This window comes from Pan troglodytes, chromosome 3 (assembly GCF_028858775.2).
Source record: "Pan troglodytes isolate AG18354 chromosome 3, NHGRI_mPanTro3-v2.0_pri, whole genome shotgun sequence".
Lineage (NCBI taxonomy): Eukaryota > Metazoa > Chordata > Mammalia > Primates > Hominidae > Pan > Pan troglodytes.
In genome coordinates, this window is record NC_072401.2 from 87974061 (window position 1) to 87992174 (window position 18114).

The 18114-nt window shown below is 36.1% G+C and overlaps 2 protein-coding genes across 38 annotated transcripts in view; one reads left to right on the forward strand and one right to left on the reverse strand.

The window, feature by feature from the left end:
- Positions 1 to 1085, reverse strand: part of MAPK10 (mitogen-activated protein kinase 10) — a 567525-nt gene extending 566440 nt beyond the window's left edge. For 4 of the 9 annotated variants that reach the window (XM_054683824.2, XM_063808958.1, XM_054683818.2 and 1 more), the window contains exon 1: positions 881 to 1064. The gene's annotated coding sequence lies outside the window, so the exon portion shown is untranslated. Of the gene's footprint in view, positions 1 to 880 lie in introns of all 9 variants that reach the window. The other 5 variants (XM_054683823.2, XM_054683821.1, XM_054683819.2 and 2 more) reach the window with 5 other exon arrangements.
- Positions 821 to 18114, forward strand: part of PTPN13 (protein tyrosine phosphatase non-receptor type 13) — a 221028-nt gene continuing 203734 nt past the window's right edge. For 7 of the 29 annotated variants that reach the window (XM_016951818.4, XM_063808928.1, XM_063808927.1 and 4 more), the window contains exon 1: positions 821 to 1757. Coding sequence is in view for 16 of the 29 variants with exons in the window: in XM_054683794.2 (XP_054539769.1) it covers positions 2744 to 2756 (13 nt within the window). In the remaining 13 variants the exon portion in view is untranslated. Of the gene's footprint in view, positions 1758 to 2647; positions 2757 to 18114 lie in introns of those variants that run through there. The other 22 variants (XM_016951817.4, XM_054683797.2, XM_054683796.2 and 19 more) reach the window with 6 other exon arrangements.

The following is an 18114-nucleotide window of genomic DNA, read 5'->3' on the forward strand; positions in this document are numbered from 1 at the left end:
TATGAGTAATCACATTCAATGCATACTTGTAAGGCATATTTGACTGAAGATATCTATCATAGTTATTCATTTAGTAAATGATATAATGAAAACTCAAGTGCTCGCCAAAGATAAATCATTACTATTAATTCCCTCATTCATCATACATGTATGGCAGCCTCAGGGGCTAGGGAACCTAGGATTGCTGCTTTGACTTTTTTTGGGGAAGCCAAATAAGCCTCAGATCTCTCCACTTTGGAGCCAGCCATGAAATTCAGATTTACCTAGGGCTCAACATTAAGGGTCTCAGACTAAATTTATCTTCAGGTACCCTTTCCAGAGTGGACCAGTTTACCTTATACCTCTGAGAATAACCCAAAACTTTCAAAACTCAAATCACAGGATATTATTTGTTCATGAATTCAGCAAGACTCTCTTGTTTAACTATTGAAACTCAAATATTTCGGCTTGCAGCAAGGAGGGGTATAGCTGTCTGGATATACCTTGGCCAAATTTCAGTGTATATAGAAAAGTGGGAGGTTATCGACTATGTTAAACCTTTTCCTTAAATTTTCGAACTTCGGGATTATTTTAGTCTCATAGATAAAATAACAAGGCAAGTATTTACAAACTTTTTTCAAAAATATGAGAATTTGAGTTTTCCCTAGGGCATTTGGCGTTGTGCTGTCACCACACTTTTGAAGATAGCTTTACAACCGTGGGAAAACTCACCGGGCTTTTTTCGTTGACCCCGCAATTTCTAAGTTGCTATATTGCTGCAAGGAGCTGGCAAAGCCATGCTCTTCCTCTCTCCTCTTCCTTTCAAAGACCAAAGCGCCCCGTGAGAATATAGAAACAAGGCTGAGAGGCAGCGAAGAGTAAGGGAGGAGCCAGCACTTACGCATTTTTCACTCTCCTCCTCACTCCCTAGGGTCATAGTTTTGATTCTGAAGTTAGAAGTGTGGGGGTCGTCGGCTGCATTTTCAACTTGGCCTAAAAGTTGGAGTTCACACTGCAGGCGCTAGGAACTCTGCCGCTCGGTCACCAACCTGAGCCTCTGGCTAGTCCGAAGAACGCGAAAAGCCAGGCCCAAGGCACTGGTTGTCATGGCAACCGGGGCGCTGGTCTCCCTGGCGACCTCGTCCCTAGGGAGGAGGTGGAGCTGGATGCCAGGCGGGCCAATGAGGTCGAGGGGAGCTCGGGGTGGGAGATCTGCGGTCCTCCCAGTGCCGGGGAATGGTTGAGTGACAGGACCGGGGGGGCGGAGCCGGCGCGGCTGCCCGAGGTGGAGCCCCAGTGGTGCGAGTAGCTCCAGCGGCCACGCTGAGGCGAGGGTGACACACCATGCTCACGGCCCCTGGAGACCGTCGTGCTGGCGAGCCGTGCTCCGTAGCTCCCCGGTCCGCCTCGGCAGCGGTCAGAATCGCCTACAGGAGTTGAGCCGCCCGCGCCAGAAGGTTTTGGCGAAGCTCTTGGAGAGGCGTCGAGCACAGTAGGGCGGCTGGGGTGCGTTGAGCGCTCGGGGGTCAGGCAGTCGGCCGGGATCGCCGCTGGGGAGCGTTTCCGAGGCGAGGAGGAGGAGGAGGAGATGCTGCTCCTCTTCTCCCCCTCCCCAGGCTCCTTCTCCAGCTCCTTCAGCCCACGCCCGCAGCCGCTTGTGGGAGAAGAGGTGGTGGCTCTCGGCGCCCGCGGCGGCTGCCGGCGGCCCGCCCCGACGCCGCGTCCCTGCAGCCCTCGCCCGGCGCTCCAGTAGCAGGACCCGGTCTCGGGACCAGCCGGTAAGGACGAGAGCCGCCCTGGGCTCTGCGCTGCTTGTGCAGAAGTGCAAAACAAAGTACATTGCGCTCGTTCTCTTCCTCCTCTCTCTGCTTTCGCTCCAGTCCCTAAACCCAACTCCTCGGTTGCCCGGGTAGAAGGAACTTTTCTTTGGTTTTGGTGGTGGGTGTTTTTGTACGTTAGAGTGGGGGTGGGGTGACTGGAGTGGGGAAGAATGAGATGAAACTCCATTGCTAATTAGGTAGATCCATCTCCTCTGCGGAAGAAAGCCGGATTCTCGGGAATGAAACCCACAGGGGGAGTAAGAGATTGTGGGGTAATAGGGAGTGACATTGCCCCGTCGTGCTTGCACAGCTCCGCTCTGTGCGTGCTTAAGGGAAGGGCTCCCGGAGTCTGTTTCTAATTTCTGCAAATGATTGTGGAGATGGTGTGGTTAGAGGCCGCCCAGAAGAATGTGTATGTGTAAGGGCTCGAGAAGGGGGTGGGATGGCGGGGAAGCAGAGGAAGAGGGGGCAGAGGGAGAGACACTGTCTGATGCAAGCTCTTTTATTGCTTTTCTTCTGCTTGCTAAAGTTAACACTCTACCCTCCGGCCCCCTAGCCCCACCGCTTTGCTCATTACGTGATACTGTAAGAGCAGACAGCTGGGAAGCTAAAGTTAAACCAAAGTCAAGAAAATTCTTACAAAGTTTAATTTCCTTCTGTTGTGAATATAATGGAGAGAGGAGGATGGGGAGAAATATCACTAAGAGATTTACAGCAATACAGTTTTCATTGGCCATACACGTATATGATCGACACCACCGCACACTTCCAACTAATCTGTTCGACAGCCTTGTGTCATTTTCATTTAATTGCATCTTTGAAACAACAAACGCGGTGACTTCATAGGGAGCTGCCTGGAGCTGAGCTCCCTCGCAGAAAATGGGGCAATCGGGTTTGTTTTCAAGGCAAGACCTGAACAAAATGTAGGACACCTGATCTGTGGGATGAAGGGCGCTGGTAACTAATTATAAATTTTAAGATTTTAAAATTTATATCTAGAAAGTTTACTAAAGGATGGGGGGGGGAAGTAAAAGTGCATGTATTATGAAACAAGCTTAGGTATTTTCCTAAAGTCTTGATGACTGTGTTGGCAGGGTCCAGGTGAAAACTTGCTTCATGCTCATTGGCTGCTTGTAGTGGTGCCAAGATACAAATTATTTCTCGTTTTAATATCACTAGGAGCATTTTTTAGTAAATTCATACATATATTGATTTAGTAAATTTATACAGAGGCGCACTGACTGACGTCCAATCTTGTTTATTATACTTTGTTCATAACATTGTGTTCTACTTGATGTTCTAGAGGCTTTGTGGGAGTATGTGTGGGGAGAGGATAGGATGGAAATTAGAACTAAAAACAGAAAAATATTTGAGGTTAGTTGTTAAGAAAAGGACTGATTTCATAGTGTTTTTCACTTTTACAATTAGAGAATGATAGCTTGCTTTACCATTATGTAGGTTTATCTTTGAATTTGCATTTGTCCCACCATTTTTACTTGCATGTAAAGCCTAGTTATATTTTGGAGGGTGATTACCAGCATCCAAAAATATAAATGGCTTTTCATGTCACAAGTAACATACACGCACACCATTAAAACCAGTGTCAATTTAAAAGTCAGATTTTAATGCTATGATGGGGTCACGTTATAAAACTTACGTCATCTTTTTGTTGTTGTTTTTGAGGGCTGCCTCCTAAATACGGTATGTGAATGTGGGAATTAGCTAATCATTTGTTTTGGAGTAGATAATATAAATGATAGGTGTTCATCTTTAAATGAATGAAATTTATGTATTCTTTGTTATTGAGAAAAACGGGTGTTGATTTGTTCTGTCTTTAATGTGTTAAGGATTGGATGGGGAAGTGTTGTAGCTTCTCCCATATCAATGGAGTGTATATTTTTCCAGCTCATCTTAGTGCCCAGCCCCAAATGTACTGGAGAGAAGGACTGTAAGGGATAAACTATTACTTCTTTTTTTTCCTCTTCACCCTCTTCTTTTGACAGAGGGTGTAATTTTTAAATAAACCCCAAAACATTTTTATGCATAATTAAATTATAATTAACACCATTTGAAATGAAAAAGAAACACAACCATACTCCAAGCCAGTGCATTTAGTAGTTACTCCTGTCAACATATTCTTGTTTTGGAATATGCTTTGGGAGAACTCTGTGTGGTTCAAAGTATTCTCCTGTTTGCCTCTGATGCAACCAAGTACGACTCATTTGAGTTAATATCACTTTACAAGGTAGGGGCCTGAGAAAGGAGAAAAGATAATGGGTCTTAGGATAGAAGAATCAGTGCTGATGGAAATGACGAGAATCTTTTGGGCTGGGCTTCCTTTTTTTTTTTTTTCCCTGAAAAACTCTCTTTTAATTTGAAAATTAAAATGGGTCAAATAACTTAGGAACTAAATGTTTTAAAGATAGCTTTTAAGATAGGGTCTCTGTTGCCCAGTTTGGAATGCAGTGGCTCGATCATGGCTCACTGCTGCCTCAACTTACCAGGCTCAAGCAATCCTCCTAACTCAGCCCCCAAAGTAGCAGGTACCACAGGTGTACAACACCACACCTAACTAATTTTGTTTATTTTATTTTATTTTTTTAAATAGATACAATGTATTGCTGTATTGACCAAGGCTAAAAGATAGCTTTTAATGAGTACATTAATGTAGGACTTTTAATGGCTTAAGTTAAAGTTGAAAGTTTCATACTAGCTGTAAATGTCCCATCAAAACTCCCATCTGTAAACTGCTTTGGGAGGTGGAGTTCTAATAATCCTTTGAGTTTGGGAAGAAAATGAAAACACCTTTAAGACCCTTATTCTTGTTTAGTGTCAGGCACTGTGAATAAGCACCCTGCTCTATCCTGCCCAACCCTGTTCCCAAGAATGTGTGACTGTCACTAATAGTAAGGCAGTAGGTGGGCCATTTCTTAGGATAAAAAGAGAACAATTCCTAAATAATCTTGTATAGAGGCTGGTGTAGATTTAAACCATAAACTTCACATGTTTTTCCCAGAGTTTGCTATCAAATGCATGGGAAATACAGGAACAGGGTCTGGTTCAAGTGCTTGTTTAGATGTGTTTGCCTTATCCTGTGCTCTGCCATTGAATCCTGCTTTTTTAATTTTTGTTTTGTTTTGATTTGTTTTCACACTGGAAAAGTATGAACATTCTCTGAAACAAACTGTCTCAAAGAAAATCCTTCTGCATAGTATAAAAAGTGTGGAGGACTGCTGTCTGACAAATATGTATCCAAATCCTAGAGACTAAGTTTATTTTTAATAATTTAATAATATATACTTCTCAAGGCTTTTTTGCTTTGTCGTGCTTTTTTTTTTTAAGATGGAGTCTCGCCCAGGCTGGAATACAGTGGCGCAATCTTGTCTCACTGCAACCTCTGCCCCCGATCCTGGGTTCAAGCAATTCTCCTGCCTCAGGCTCCTTAGTAAGCTGGGATTACAGGTGTGTGCTACCACACCTGGCTAATTTCTGTATTTTTAGTAGAGACGAGGTTTTGCCATGTTGGCCAGGCTGGTCTTGAACTCCTGACCTCAAGTGATCGGCCTGCCTCAGCCTCCCAAAGTGCTGGGATTACAGGCGTGAGCCACCGTGCCTGGTCCCTCTCAAGGTATTTTGAGGATGAAATTAATATGTGCATATGTGGTTTAAGTGCAAGCTGACACTCAGTATTTAGTTTGCTTCCTTCCTTGCCAATTTTCTTTAAAAAATTAAATAATCACAAAAACCTATAACTACTCAAATCATTCTTGAATGTGTAACTTGAATCTGGCTGGTGAAAAGGCCCTCTTTACCTACTAGCCAATAAATGTCTTTGGTTGCATACTTCATCTGTGCTTAATAAACAGTTTCTTTTTTTTCCTCCTAGTTTAGTAGTATTCAACTCTGCCTGTACCTTAGAATCACCTGGATAGCTTTTTTTAAGTTTTTTAATTTTTTTTTAAGAGACAAGATCTCACTCTGTCACCCAGGCTGGAATACAGTGGTGTGATCATAGCTCACTGCAACTTTAAATTGCTGGGCTCAAGTGATCCCTCCGCCTCAGCATCCTGAATAACTGATACTGCAGGTGCGCGCTATCCAGCTAATTTTTTATTTTTTGTAGAGATAATGGTCTTCCTATGTTACCCAGCCTGGTCTTAAACTCCCTGGCCTAAAGCAGTTCTCCCTCCTTGGCCTCCCAAAGCACGGGGATTACAGATGTGAGCCACTGCACCTGGTCTGGATAGCTTTTAATAATCTCCATGCACCGGCCTCAACTCAGACTATTAAACCAGAATCATTGTGGATGAGACCCTGGCATCCGTATTTTTAGAAACTCCTTAAGAAACTATAGTCAACTTTGGAACCAATGTTCTAGACTCTACTAGAATAGAGTGTAGAAAATTTGGTTCCCATAAATGCAGCAAAATTTTTTGTGTTGGATTATATTTTATATTTATGTATTTTTTCTATATAAATCTTAAGAATTTAAAACACAAAAATGTCTCAGAAGCATCTATGTATATGCCTATCTACAGGCCTTTTTACTATTTGGATGAGAATTTAAGGTACAAATATTTCCCTAGAGCTGTACTGTCAAATGTAGTTTCCCTGGCCATATATGGTATGTAAATTTATATTTTAATTAATTAAAATTAGATACAATTTAAAATTCTGCTTATTACAACTAGCCATATTTTAAGTGCTCAGGAGCCACTTGCAGCTACTGGCTACTGTAGCAAACAGCTCAGATATAGAACATTTCCTCATCACAGAAAGTCCTGTACTGCTTAGAGGTTTTGAAATTTGTGTATGTTTCTTATCATCTGAAATGGCATATATATAATTCCTGTTATTTCCTTCAGATTTATAATTTTAAAATATATTGTGTTATTTTTTAAAGTTACTTTTTTTTAAAGTCAGGAGAAATACCACATTTTTTATACATTTCCTCTTTCCTCAGTCTTTTGTACCTAGTTAAAGGTTTTTCTTTTCAAAGTTAACTGAGAAGAGGAAATTTAGTGTCCTTGTTTTTATTACTTATATCAGTATGCTCTAAACCTAACTAATGGCTTAATTGTCCTTGTGTACTGCAAGTTTCAGGTCTGGAAATGTGATGTCCCAAAATACTGAAAATAGTCATCATTTCAACACAAATGTTAGGATTTGATTAAAAGTTTTCCTTTTTGATAAAGATCCTTTTTCTTTTGCATACAGAAATTCTGAGTTATCAAATGATGTGATTGAGCTTTCAATAGAAAACTGTTTTATTAGTTTTAACATGAGCATAAAGGTGTGAGAGAAAATTTTTTTCTTATAGGGGAAGGCATTTCCTTGAAAAAAATGAGATTCCTAAAGAATTCCCAATGTTTGGAAGCTAAGACTGTGTCATCAAACTTAATGGTATTTGCCACTTGGTAACTACTGATGCACAGCTTACAAGAAACTGCTGTGTGGTTCATCCTATACCCCCTCCTTACACACCTAGAAAAGATGTTTCCTAATCAAAGTTTTATTGGTTTAGTATGCTCTGAGTAGAGTAGGAACAATAATTAATTTCAATTAAAAATATTCCTTCTTGGCAGATGGTTTTTTTTTTTTTTTTTACATAACCACATGTTTTTTTTGTTTTGTTTTTGTTTTTTTTTTACCTACTCTGATCAGGTAGATTTGCCTACAGAACACTGGGAGTTATATTGTTGAAAGAATGCTTGATGGAATGTTTTGTGTACGATATCAGTTTCATGTTTTAATGCTTCCCCACTTAGTTGTAATAGAGTCTGTGGAACAAAAACGAAACATTCTTGTTGAACTTAAGGTTAGAATGATTATATAACCTGAGATTGTGTTAAAGATATTCAAAGTTGTGTTCTGTTTTGTTTTTTGAGGAAAGATATAGCCTGGGGATTTTAAAAACTTCTTTTAGCACTATTTAAGTATTTTTGCTTCTTCTAAAAAAGTGTAATTTTAAAAATAAACATTTAAATTATTTAGGGGATGATTATTTTAGGTCTTAGTGTAGTTAAATATTTCTTCTGGAACATATAATGTAATTCAGTTTTTGAAGCAAAAATAATTAGTATTTTAGAACAGAAGTTTCAGTTTTTAATGATAGATTCCCTTGTCAGTGTCTTTTATATTTCTGACTTTAGCTGAGATGTAATTTCATGAAATTATTTGAACACCATATTGATTAAATTCATTCTTTACACAATCTGTTCTAATTTTATTTTGATGCTGATTTCTCTGCCTGGTTCAAGGAATGAGCTTGAAGCAATGTATAACATATGTCAATTTTCTAGTACTGTATGAAAATTTACCAAGACTGAAATGTATTTTTGTAGCTGTACTTCATGAAAGCTGGGACAGGTGGTTTAAAACAAAAACCTAAAAATTAAATAAAAAATCACTACGATAATATAATAGAAACTTTAGTTCGGGAATGTTCGGTTATCAAATCTACACCAGATAAAACTATTGTAGCTATACCATTTACTTGAGTTCCATTGGAGCTTAAATTCTGGCACTGCCTTAAGTAGTATAGAAATGAAAAACAGGATATGTGTTATTACATAGTACCCAGAGATACTGTAACTTCAGTTATAATTTAACATATTCCTCTATGTTCACAGTTTGTGGCATATAATTCTTAGAGTTACAGTGAAAAATTTAGAATATATTATTCTCTAATATTAAAACTTAATATTTAATAGAAATTTCCTTCAATTTTTGAACAAAAGAAAATATTTTAATATGGTTACATAATATATCACACTGATTGTGTGAAGACCAAATTGAGCTCTGTTTTTAAGGTAAGATTTCACCTGAATCTTTTTCAGGTTTATGTTAGTACATCAAACTTTCTAACTTCAAAGGGATTTTAAGATTGTATTGAGATACTAACATTCAATTGAAAAAATGAATACTGCTGTTCTTCCACCGCGGGGATACTTAAGAATCACTGTCTGTGAGCCACAATGTTTGAGGATTTTTCTAGATGAATCTGTAATGATAAATCTGGGCTTATCCAACATTTGTATACCTAGTTCCCTTTTTAATTGTTCCTTATTCATTGATTCCTATTCTTTGCCAGACACTCTACTAGGCACTGGTGGTGCATAGAGAAGACACATTTCCAAGACAGGCAACTTAGGGGAATAGTCTGAGGCCACATAGCTTTAATCATCTGAGTTCATGCTGAATAAATCAATCTATTGACAGGATATATTGTACAGAGTGGCTGTGAAGATAATATTAAATAACATGTAAATTGCCTTGTAAAACTTAGCAAACATGTGGGTACCTATCTGAATATATATACAGGTGATTTGTTTTTAGATGTTGCTGTGCATGGTGTTGACCACTCCTGTTTGATTTAGAGAAACAGTATAGTATGGTATTTAAAGCATAGACTAGGAGCCAGAATGCCTGGGTTTTGATCTGACTCTATGGTTTACAAGCTCTGTGACCTTGCCCAAGTTACTTAACCTTGCTGTACTTTATTTTCCTCATCTTCAAAATGAGGATGATAACCAAGCCTACTTTATGGGATTGTTGTGAGAACCAAATGAGTTAATACATGAAAAGCACTTAGAATAGTGCTTAATACATACTATGTGTTTAATAAATATTAGCTATTATTATTTTTAGTATACTTATATTTGATTTATAACAGTTTTTTTTAACACTGGGTACAGGTAATATATGAACTTAAATATGGTTTCTTGTTTCAAAGTTTATAGGCCTACTTTGTTCCTTGGGCCACATGTTCCTTCCAGTCATCGCTTGGGCTTGTTGATACATGTGATGTGTGCCAGATTTTTACACACTTACTAGAACTTGTGAAATCAATGTCATCCTTTTCAAACTACTATAATTATTTTTCTGATTTTTTTTTTTTTTTTTGAGACGAGGCCTCTGTCACTCAGGCTGGAGTGTAGTGACCCAATCACAGGTTACTGCAGCACTTCAACCTCCCATGCTCAACTGATCCTCCTACTTCAGCCCCGCAAAGCACTTGGATTACAGGCACCTGCTGCCACACACACCTGGCTAATTTTATTTGTATTTATTTGTAGAAATGGGGTCTCCTTATGTTGCGCAGGCTGGTCTCAAACTACTGGACTCAAGCGATCATCCTGCCTCGGCCTCTTAAGGTGTTGGGATTACAGGATGAGCTGCCATGCCTGGCCTCAAACTACTCATGTTTAGAACACTGTATTTCCTCTTTAGGAATCACTTTTAGGACATATGGCATATTGTTTTAAACATCCTTTTTGGTGGTATATATCTTCTTTGAGAGTAGGTTTGATTTAATTAAATAATATATTTTTTCATGTTTTAGAAAGGTGAGTGATAAGAAGTATAATTTGAATTAAAATGAAAAATGGAGTATAAAGCAAAATGAATATTTAAAAAATATCTAAACATAATTAGAAAAGAAGATTCCAAAAATATTTTTGATAACATTGTCTTTGAGGACAAGTGTACTTTACCCTTCTGAAGTGTCTATTTAGAAAGGTGACACTGTCAGATATATAAATTGTTTGTTAAAATGTACATGTTCACAGTCTCACACAGAATTATTACTTAATATTTGTGAATCTTATGTTGCTATGCTTCTGAGGCTAAGTACTGTGTAATATAACCTAAAATTCTTTAGAAAGTGTTTGTGGTCACATTTCCTAGCTGATATTGTGCATGCTTTTAATAGCTTTTCTGTTAAAAATTATTTGGTATTTCTCACAGAACTTTAGATATGCTCTAATGTATGTTATGAATTCCAAAGATGATATGATATGTATAATTTTTCATTTATTAACTACAGAACTCATAACACATCTCTTAGCATCTCTTATACCCAGTTCCCTTTTTTAACTATATAAAATGAGTCATTACATTATATGTTTTACATGTCATTTTGTCTTCACAGCTATTCTCTGCAATATATCCTGCCAATAAATTGATTTATTCAGCATGAACTCAGATAATTAGCATCACTCAGATGATGCTAATAAAGTACCTCGACCTAGTGGATATTTAAGAATCTGGATTTATTCTTCAGGGAGTCTAGTTCATGGCCATTAAGATCATTTGGTACTTTTGTGCTTTGCATTGTTTGACATTTAATTATTTGTAATAATATGATTAATTTATATAATTAAAAAATCAATATTTGACCCACTATTGAAATACTAAATTGAGTTATTGTTAACCTTTTAACAAGACAAAATTAATGTCTACTTATATTCATTCTTAAGTGTTTAGCTTTTGTGAAAACTGAATTCAGGTAGTGTTATGACTTGTTTATTCATGTTCAGACCTAAATTAGGAAGCACAGTATAATAGAAAGAGCAAACACATTGAATTTGGGTAGTCCTCGGTTTGAGTTTTAGCTCTTTTAGTAATTATAATGACTTTGGATAAATTTAATCTATTTCTGATCTGTAAAATGCAAATAATAATATATATCTCAAAAGGTTTTGTAAGCTTTATTCCTGAATTATACACATATAAAATGATTGGGCATAGCCTACTGATTCTGTTTACAGGAATTGTTTACCTTTACTTCCCTCTTCAATTGTGTTACTGAGAGAAATAGTAGCCTAATAAATCTGATTAATAATGCTGAGATAAAAGCATCTCTTTATCACTCAGATTTTAGCCTCTTTAGTTTACATTGGTTTGATTAGGCCACTGCTATTGCTTTGGTTATCAGATTGTTTTATATGTAAGATCTTTTTAGGCACAGTAGCTACATATAAGCTACTTTAAGACTAAAATGGTTGACATTTTAAAGGAAACAAAATAGGTAAATCCGCCATGTCCCCTTGAATATGTGAAAAATACAGAAATTGATAGAAAAAAAAACCACAGCATTATTCGACCATTTAAAAAATAGCAACAATTAGAAATGTTTTATAAATACATTTATTTTTTTAATATCCTTTGTTTCTTGTGTAAACTAATTATACTACTGTAACATATTTGACCACTCTATGTTCAGAATTATTTTCCGTATTTTGAGAAATATTGAAAAATAAAAGTGGTTGCTACCAAAAAACTTAAAATCTTGCTTGAAACACACAGAGAAAAGACAGGAAGCCATTGTATATTGTAAAATAATGATTAACTGCAATGAAAGCTTTAAGGAAGAAAGTGTGGTCTGATTTAATCAGGTTTCGCTTGGGGAGTAGAGTGTGAGCTGAGTCTTGAAGACATTAAATGTCTGTAGATGGGAATGGTATGTCATGGAGTAAAACAAAAGATAAGAGTAAGTGAATTCATGAGGGAAGTGTTTACAAAGAAATGCTGAAGATGACCTGTCAAAGTGAGAAAAGGATGAGGACAGAGAAGGGAGTGCCTAAGAAACTAGGAAAATGTTATGTTAAAGAAAGTGCCTTAGGAGAGTGGAGGGTAAAGGACCAATAGTTCCAGATGCCACAGGGAGCCAAAGAGAGAAGGCTAAAGAAAAGTAGAACATTGTGATCAGTTGAATATTGCAGGGATAGAAAGGAAATTGAAATGGGGGATGATATTTGGTTTCAAAACAGATGAAAGTTGGATGATCTGATCTATGAGGTTTCATAGGGTCAGAACATTTTTCCTTTTTAAGATCAAAGGTGGTGAAAGAACAGATTGATTCTATGAGATTAAGAGATTTAAAATGGCAGAGTGAGAAAGAATCATCTCCTTTTATGAGGATTGTCTGGATGGTAAAGAATGAGTCCTAGGTAGAGGTATTCATTTTAGTCAGGGGGAAACAACTTTTTCCTGTAAGATTGAAGGAAAGGCTACAAAGATAGATGTGGGCCTATTGATGAATAGAAATAAAAATAAGATTTTATAGATAATTTACACTTAATGATAGTATCTTCAGAAAGTGCTGTCATAGGAGGCAAGATTATCTCCAGGCATTATTTGGGTAGTGGTGAAAATAAAGAGATATAGGTAAAGTTGGGAATCATTACTGTTGGGAAAGTAATGAGAGGTTGATTAAGGATTTATAGAGGCTTTGTGAGTTTGAAGTTGAATAATTTGAACAGTGATGGCCTCAGTCCACATTTGCAGAAAACAAAGAGTAAAGTGAAAGAAATTATTACAGTCTATAATGGTCAAGTAAAATATGGGGCTTGTAGTAGTGAGGAAATCCCACTGAGGCTGGGAGGATTGGGTGAAATGGAAAGTGATTTTTTTAGTAGTTTCTAAATTTGCTCAATAAGCCAACTATTGATTGAATTAAAGATATTTATCATTTTCCTCTATCTGCCACTTTTTTAGAACAAGCGCCAACAAAGGATCTTGATCCTAAAACAAGTATATGATGTTTGTTTAATTGAATATGCTGTGTGGATTAGTTACTGCTTGGTTCACTTAATCTGGGATTGGGGCTGTATTTAAAATGAGCCACCTACACTATACACTTAGAAAAACTGTTTAAATCAAAATCTTACTCATTTTTTAATATTCTGCTATAGTAGTTGGTTTTATATTTGCCCCAGTGTGACTTTACTGTTAGTCTTTATGCTTATTTATTGTGATAATCACTAGGATTCATAATTTAAAATTAATTGGAAGTGCTTTCCACAAATTGTTTTGACTACTGTCTAAAGAAATAGAAATGAATGAATGAAATAATGAAAATAATTCTATTCTCCTCTTACAAATTAGCATTATACTTGGCAGGTATCTATTCCTAAAAAGTTTCTAAATGAATCGCATCTTTCCATCTGAAAATCAGATAAATGTTTTATTTGGCGTACCATCAAGTGCAATGCAATTCAATAAATAGGCTTAGTATTTTACCCACTCAAGACTAGATTTTTTTCTTAATTCTTGAAATAACATAATGAAACTCCTTGACTCTACAAATACCTAGTTGATTGCATAAAGTCACCTAGTTGCATGTTAAATAACAGCAAAATTCAGTATAGACCTCTAAAAGTACTATTTTAGCTAGCCATATCATCTGAAGGATTGTCATTGCCTTGATTAATAACTGTCCATAATGGTGGCCAGTACATTTTCTGCTGCTTTTTGTATTACCACATAGTTCTAAGAAAAATAACTCAAGAGGAAATAATGTCATTCCAGCTGATAAATTAATCCTGGAGCACTTAGCATTCTTTTAAATTCATTAAACCTCTTAATCATATAAAATAAGACTTAAAATTTTGATTCTGTCTCAAGATAAAAATTATAATTGTATGTGCTATAAACAGCAAAATTCATGTTTATGATTCCTTTAAAACTGTTAATCTTTTTTTTAAAAAAAGTCTTTAAATACCCTTACTACCCTAATGAGGGATATCATAAAGATTTTTATATATCCATCTACATTTTACAACCTTTTTATACTACATGAAAATATTTTAAAAGATATCTATGATGTCTATAAATAGGATTCTATGCCATTATAATCTGTAGATTACACCAATAATATATATGTGTATGCTTATATTGTCTTTCACATCATCTAAATGAACACTGAAAATGACTCCAATGATAAGGTACTATTTGAATATTATTGTGTGCTAGGCACTCTTTTAAGAAATTGAGACGTAGTATATTATTTATCTTTACAGTCCTGTTGAGGTACACGCAATCCTGTGAAGTAAATGCTGTTATTCTTATTTTACAGATGAGAAAACTGAGGCTTAGAGAGGCTTAATGAGTGGTAGTGGAGTACACACTTGAATCCAAGCCTGTCCTACTCCAGTCAGTTATCATAACTGTAACTTCTCATATCAGTAGTGTCTTTTGACATGAGCAGTATTAAGGTGGGGCAAAAAATCGCCTCAATTTCCCTAGAAAAGATGAAAGTGACCTTGGCAGTCTAAATTTGGCATCTAAATTCATGAGATTTTTTTATGAGCTTTTAAAACAGTTCTTGCAATGATATATTTTCCTTTCAGCTTTTCTTTTTTCAAGGTCTTCCTCTACTAACTTGTCACTTTTGGGCTTCACAGCCCTGAGTTCCTATAAAACTGTTGAGTAAAGTAAAGATAATGAAGTGCCCTTTTGAAAATCTTTTAACAATGTTTAGATGCTCATCACAGCATTATTTGTAGTAATGTAAAATTGGAAACAAATAGCTTAGAGAAGAGGAATGATTTATTCTAAATCCTTACAATAGAATTTTGTGGTCATCAAAAATTAGATTGATAAGGAGCTTTTTGTAACATGGAAATATGTTAAATAGATAAAAGGTAAAACCTGGCAAATAAAGCATGATCATAACTATTGTTTTTGTGTTGCCTTATTTTTTAATAAAAACTTTCATTTAAAAAGGCCAGAAAAAAACAGTGAGGGACATTAAAGATTTTTATAGGGAGAACCAACCTATTTTAGGAGTAGAGAGATTCGATTGTGAAGAATTCACTATGTATAGAATCTGATTTGTTAAGTTGAGGAACAAATTACGACATTTTGCCCGAAGATTTTTTCTTCTAAATATGGAGGAAGCTTACTGATTCTAATGCATTATGTTATTCTAGCCAATTCTTGGAAGATTTACTTGAGGCTCGGTTGCTGCTTTACAAAGATGACTAGAAATGATAGTACATGCTTATAAAATTAGGCTGGGTTGCTGCTTTACAAAGATGATTAGGTAATTATAATGATAGTACATGCTTATAAAATATACTGTTTAATAAAAATTTAATTCCTCAAAATAACCTTATGGTAAATACTACTGTTATCTTCCTTTTTATAGATAATGGAAACTGGGGTGCACTTAGATTAATTAATCTGCCCAAATATAGATGGTAAGTGGGAGAGCCAGCATTTTGCATCTAGGCAATCTGGTTCCGAAGCCTGTGTGCCTAAACACTATGCACTAGATATTTTAGTAGTGAAAATCATTTATAACTTTTAGTTCAGAGTTGGAAATAATTATCTTATTAAGGTATGGCCATTGAGAATAGTTTATGACCAAGTCTTCATTACATACTTAGTACGTTTAAAAATCATCCTTTGGTTTGGTTGATGGCAGTTATTTACAGAGCCCCAAACTGTTGGTGACTGCTAACAAAGTTTCTTTTCTTCTCCTTTGAATTGACTCTTTCAGTAGGGCTGGATGCTTTGTATGTGGTGATGTAAAAAGTGTCTGAGGAGAACTACAAAAGTTTCTAAATTTTAGTTTATCACATGGTTTTAGAATTCATTCACAATTGGTTGCCATTTGCTCTTAGTTGGAGAAGTGGACTTTGTAGCTTAGAGTTCTTTGAGACATAAAATTGAAATCACTATTAATCCTTTCCCTCAACTGGCTGTCTTCACATCTGTTTTTTTCTTAAGAGTCATGTACTGTTATCCCTATGAAAATAGTTTAGATGATCATGTAATTCTTTTATTAAGTAAACAGTTTTGTTATCCTCTGAAGAGGATGAGTTATGCAGACTTTAGTTATAGCAGATAAAGTTTATTATTAAGTATCTTATTTTATAGAATAGGTAAAACTTGTATTTATATAAGGTTGAAAATGTACAAAGATTGAAAAGTAAGTCATCTTTGTTTTGCCTCCAAGTCCCCTTCCTGGGGTGCTTTTCTGTATCCTTCATTTTCAGTAATGTCACCGAAGCCAGGAGGAGACATAATGTTGCGCTAAACTGGTGTTTTAGTCTTCCTCAGTGTGAAACTTTGTATGTACCCTCGTAGTATGCTAAAAGCTCTTGGCTTTTGAAAAGAGTTTATACAAATAAAGTATTCATCTTTTATATATTAAATAGCATAACTTATTTTTTCTGCTTTTCTTTTTTTTCTCAGATTACCTCATTAGTCAAACATGTTTCACACTTTTAACCCGTTAATCCCTTTCTTTTGTTAGCACTTAGATATCAGTTAGTCGTGAAAGCAAACGTGGATGTCTTAGCAGTACTAATTTTATGGTTTTGTTTAAGTTGAAAATTTTCTTTTAATTGAGGTTGACAAATATTGGGTACAACCGAAGTTGTACTTCGGGGGACTTAGATCTATTTCAGTTATCTTATAGAGCACTGGGGTGCAAAGAAGCTAGATACATAGAAATTTTTAAAAACATGTTTGTTTTTCTAGTTTTCTTTCCTTGGCTTAAGTATGAATACTAAGACTAAATATGGAGTTAGTCTTATTATGTACCTAAAGTTTAGATTCAACATGGTGAAACCCCGTCTCTACTAAAAATACAAAAATTGGCCGGGTGTGGTGGCACGCTCCTGTAGTCCCAGCTACTTGGGAGGCTGAGGCAGGAGAATCGCTTGAACCCAGGAGGCAGAGGTTGCAGTGAGCCAAGATCACACCACTGCACTCCAGCCAGACGACAGCGAGACTCCATCTCAAAAATAAAATAAAATAAAATAAAGATTTTGGAATACTTCCTGCAGCCCCAGTAATCTGTAGTTTAAAAATGTGCCCCAAAGACAGCTTTCCTACTATTGGTAGAAAATAAGAACTCTTTCAAAGTATCTTTCTAGGAATCTATCTCTCCTTTAGAGAAATTAGAAATTTTGGTCATGCTTTTATGCAGTTATTCTCAAAGTCAAAAAATGTTAGTTTGTTAGAATATTATTATACATAGCCTAAATCAAGTGTCACTAGCCTAAATGCCTGCAGGGGCGAAAAAGGGGCCAGGGCAGTTAAGTGAGGAGGAAGACAATAATGAGTGATGAAAACTGTAGTGAACTAAAGAGCTCAGACTAGATAAAGTGGGAAGCTACTATCCACCTTGAGTGCTGCCACATCTCCTATTTTTCCCTCCAATTTTTATATGAAATCTCTCTAATTTGTGAAGTCTTCTAATTTGTAAACGTTGGGATGCAAATTTACACTTTTGCAAATGTGGTGTAGGCTGTTGTCCTATAGGCCAAACAAAACATGTCAGCAGGCCAAATAAAGCCCATGGGCCACCAGTATGGAGTTTATGCCCTAGATTATCTTAACAGCCTTACACTTGCATGAACTTGCCTATTCTGTTTTGATACTTATTAAGAGATAATGGTGTTAATAATGATTCCAGCTGTCTGTTTTGATTAATATTTTACCTTAGCATATTAATGAAGTAAATAATTGGATGTTTTGTGTAGGAAGAGAGAGCAAAAGACTAGTTCCTAAAATGTATAGAAGATGATGTCTTATGTGTAAATATATGACTTGATTTCCATTATTTTTCTTAGAAAAATTTTATTCTGATCCCCTTTCATTGTCAAGTTCTGCTATTCTTCCTTTTTCCTACTTTCACATTCAGTATCTCCCTGCTTCTCCCACAATTATTATTTTCATTTGCAAGAGTTATAAAATAAAAATCCTCTTGTAGAAACTGTAGAAAGTCAATCACTTT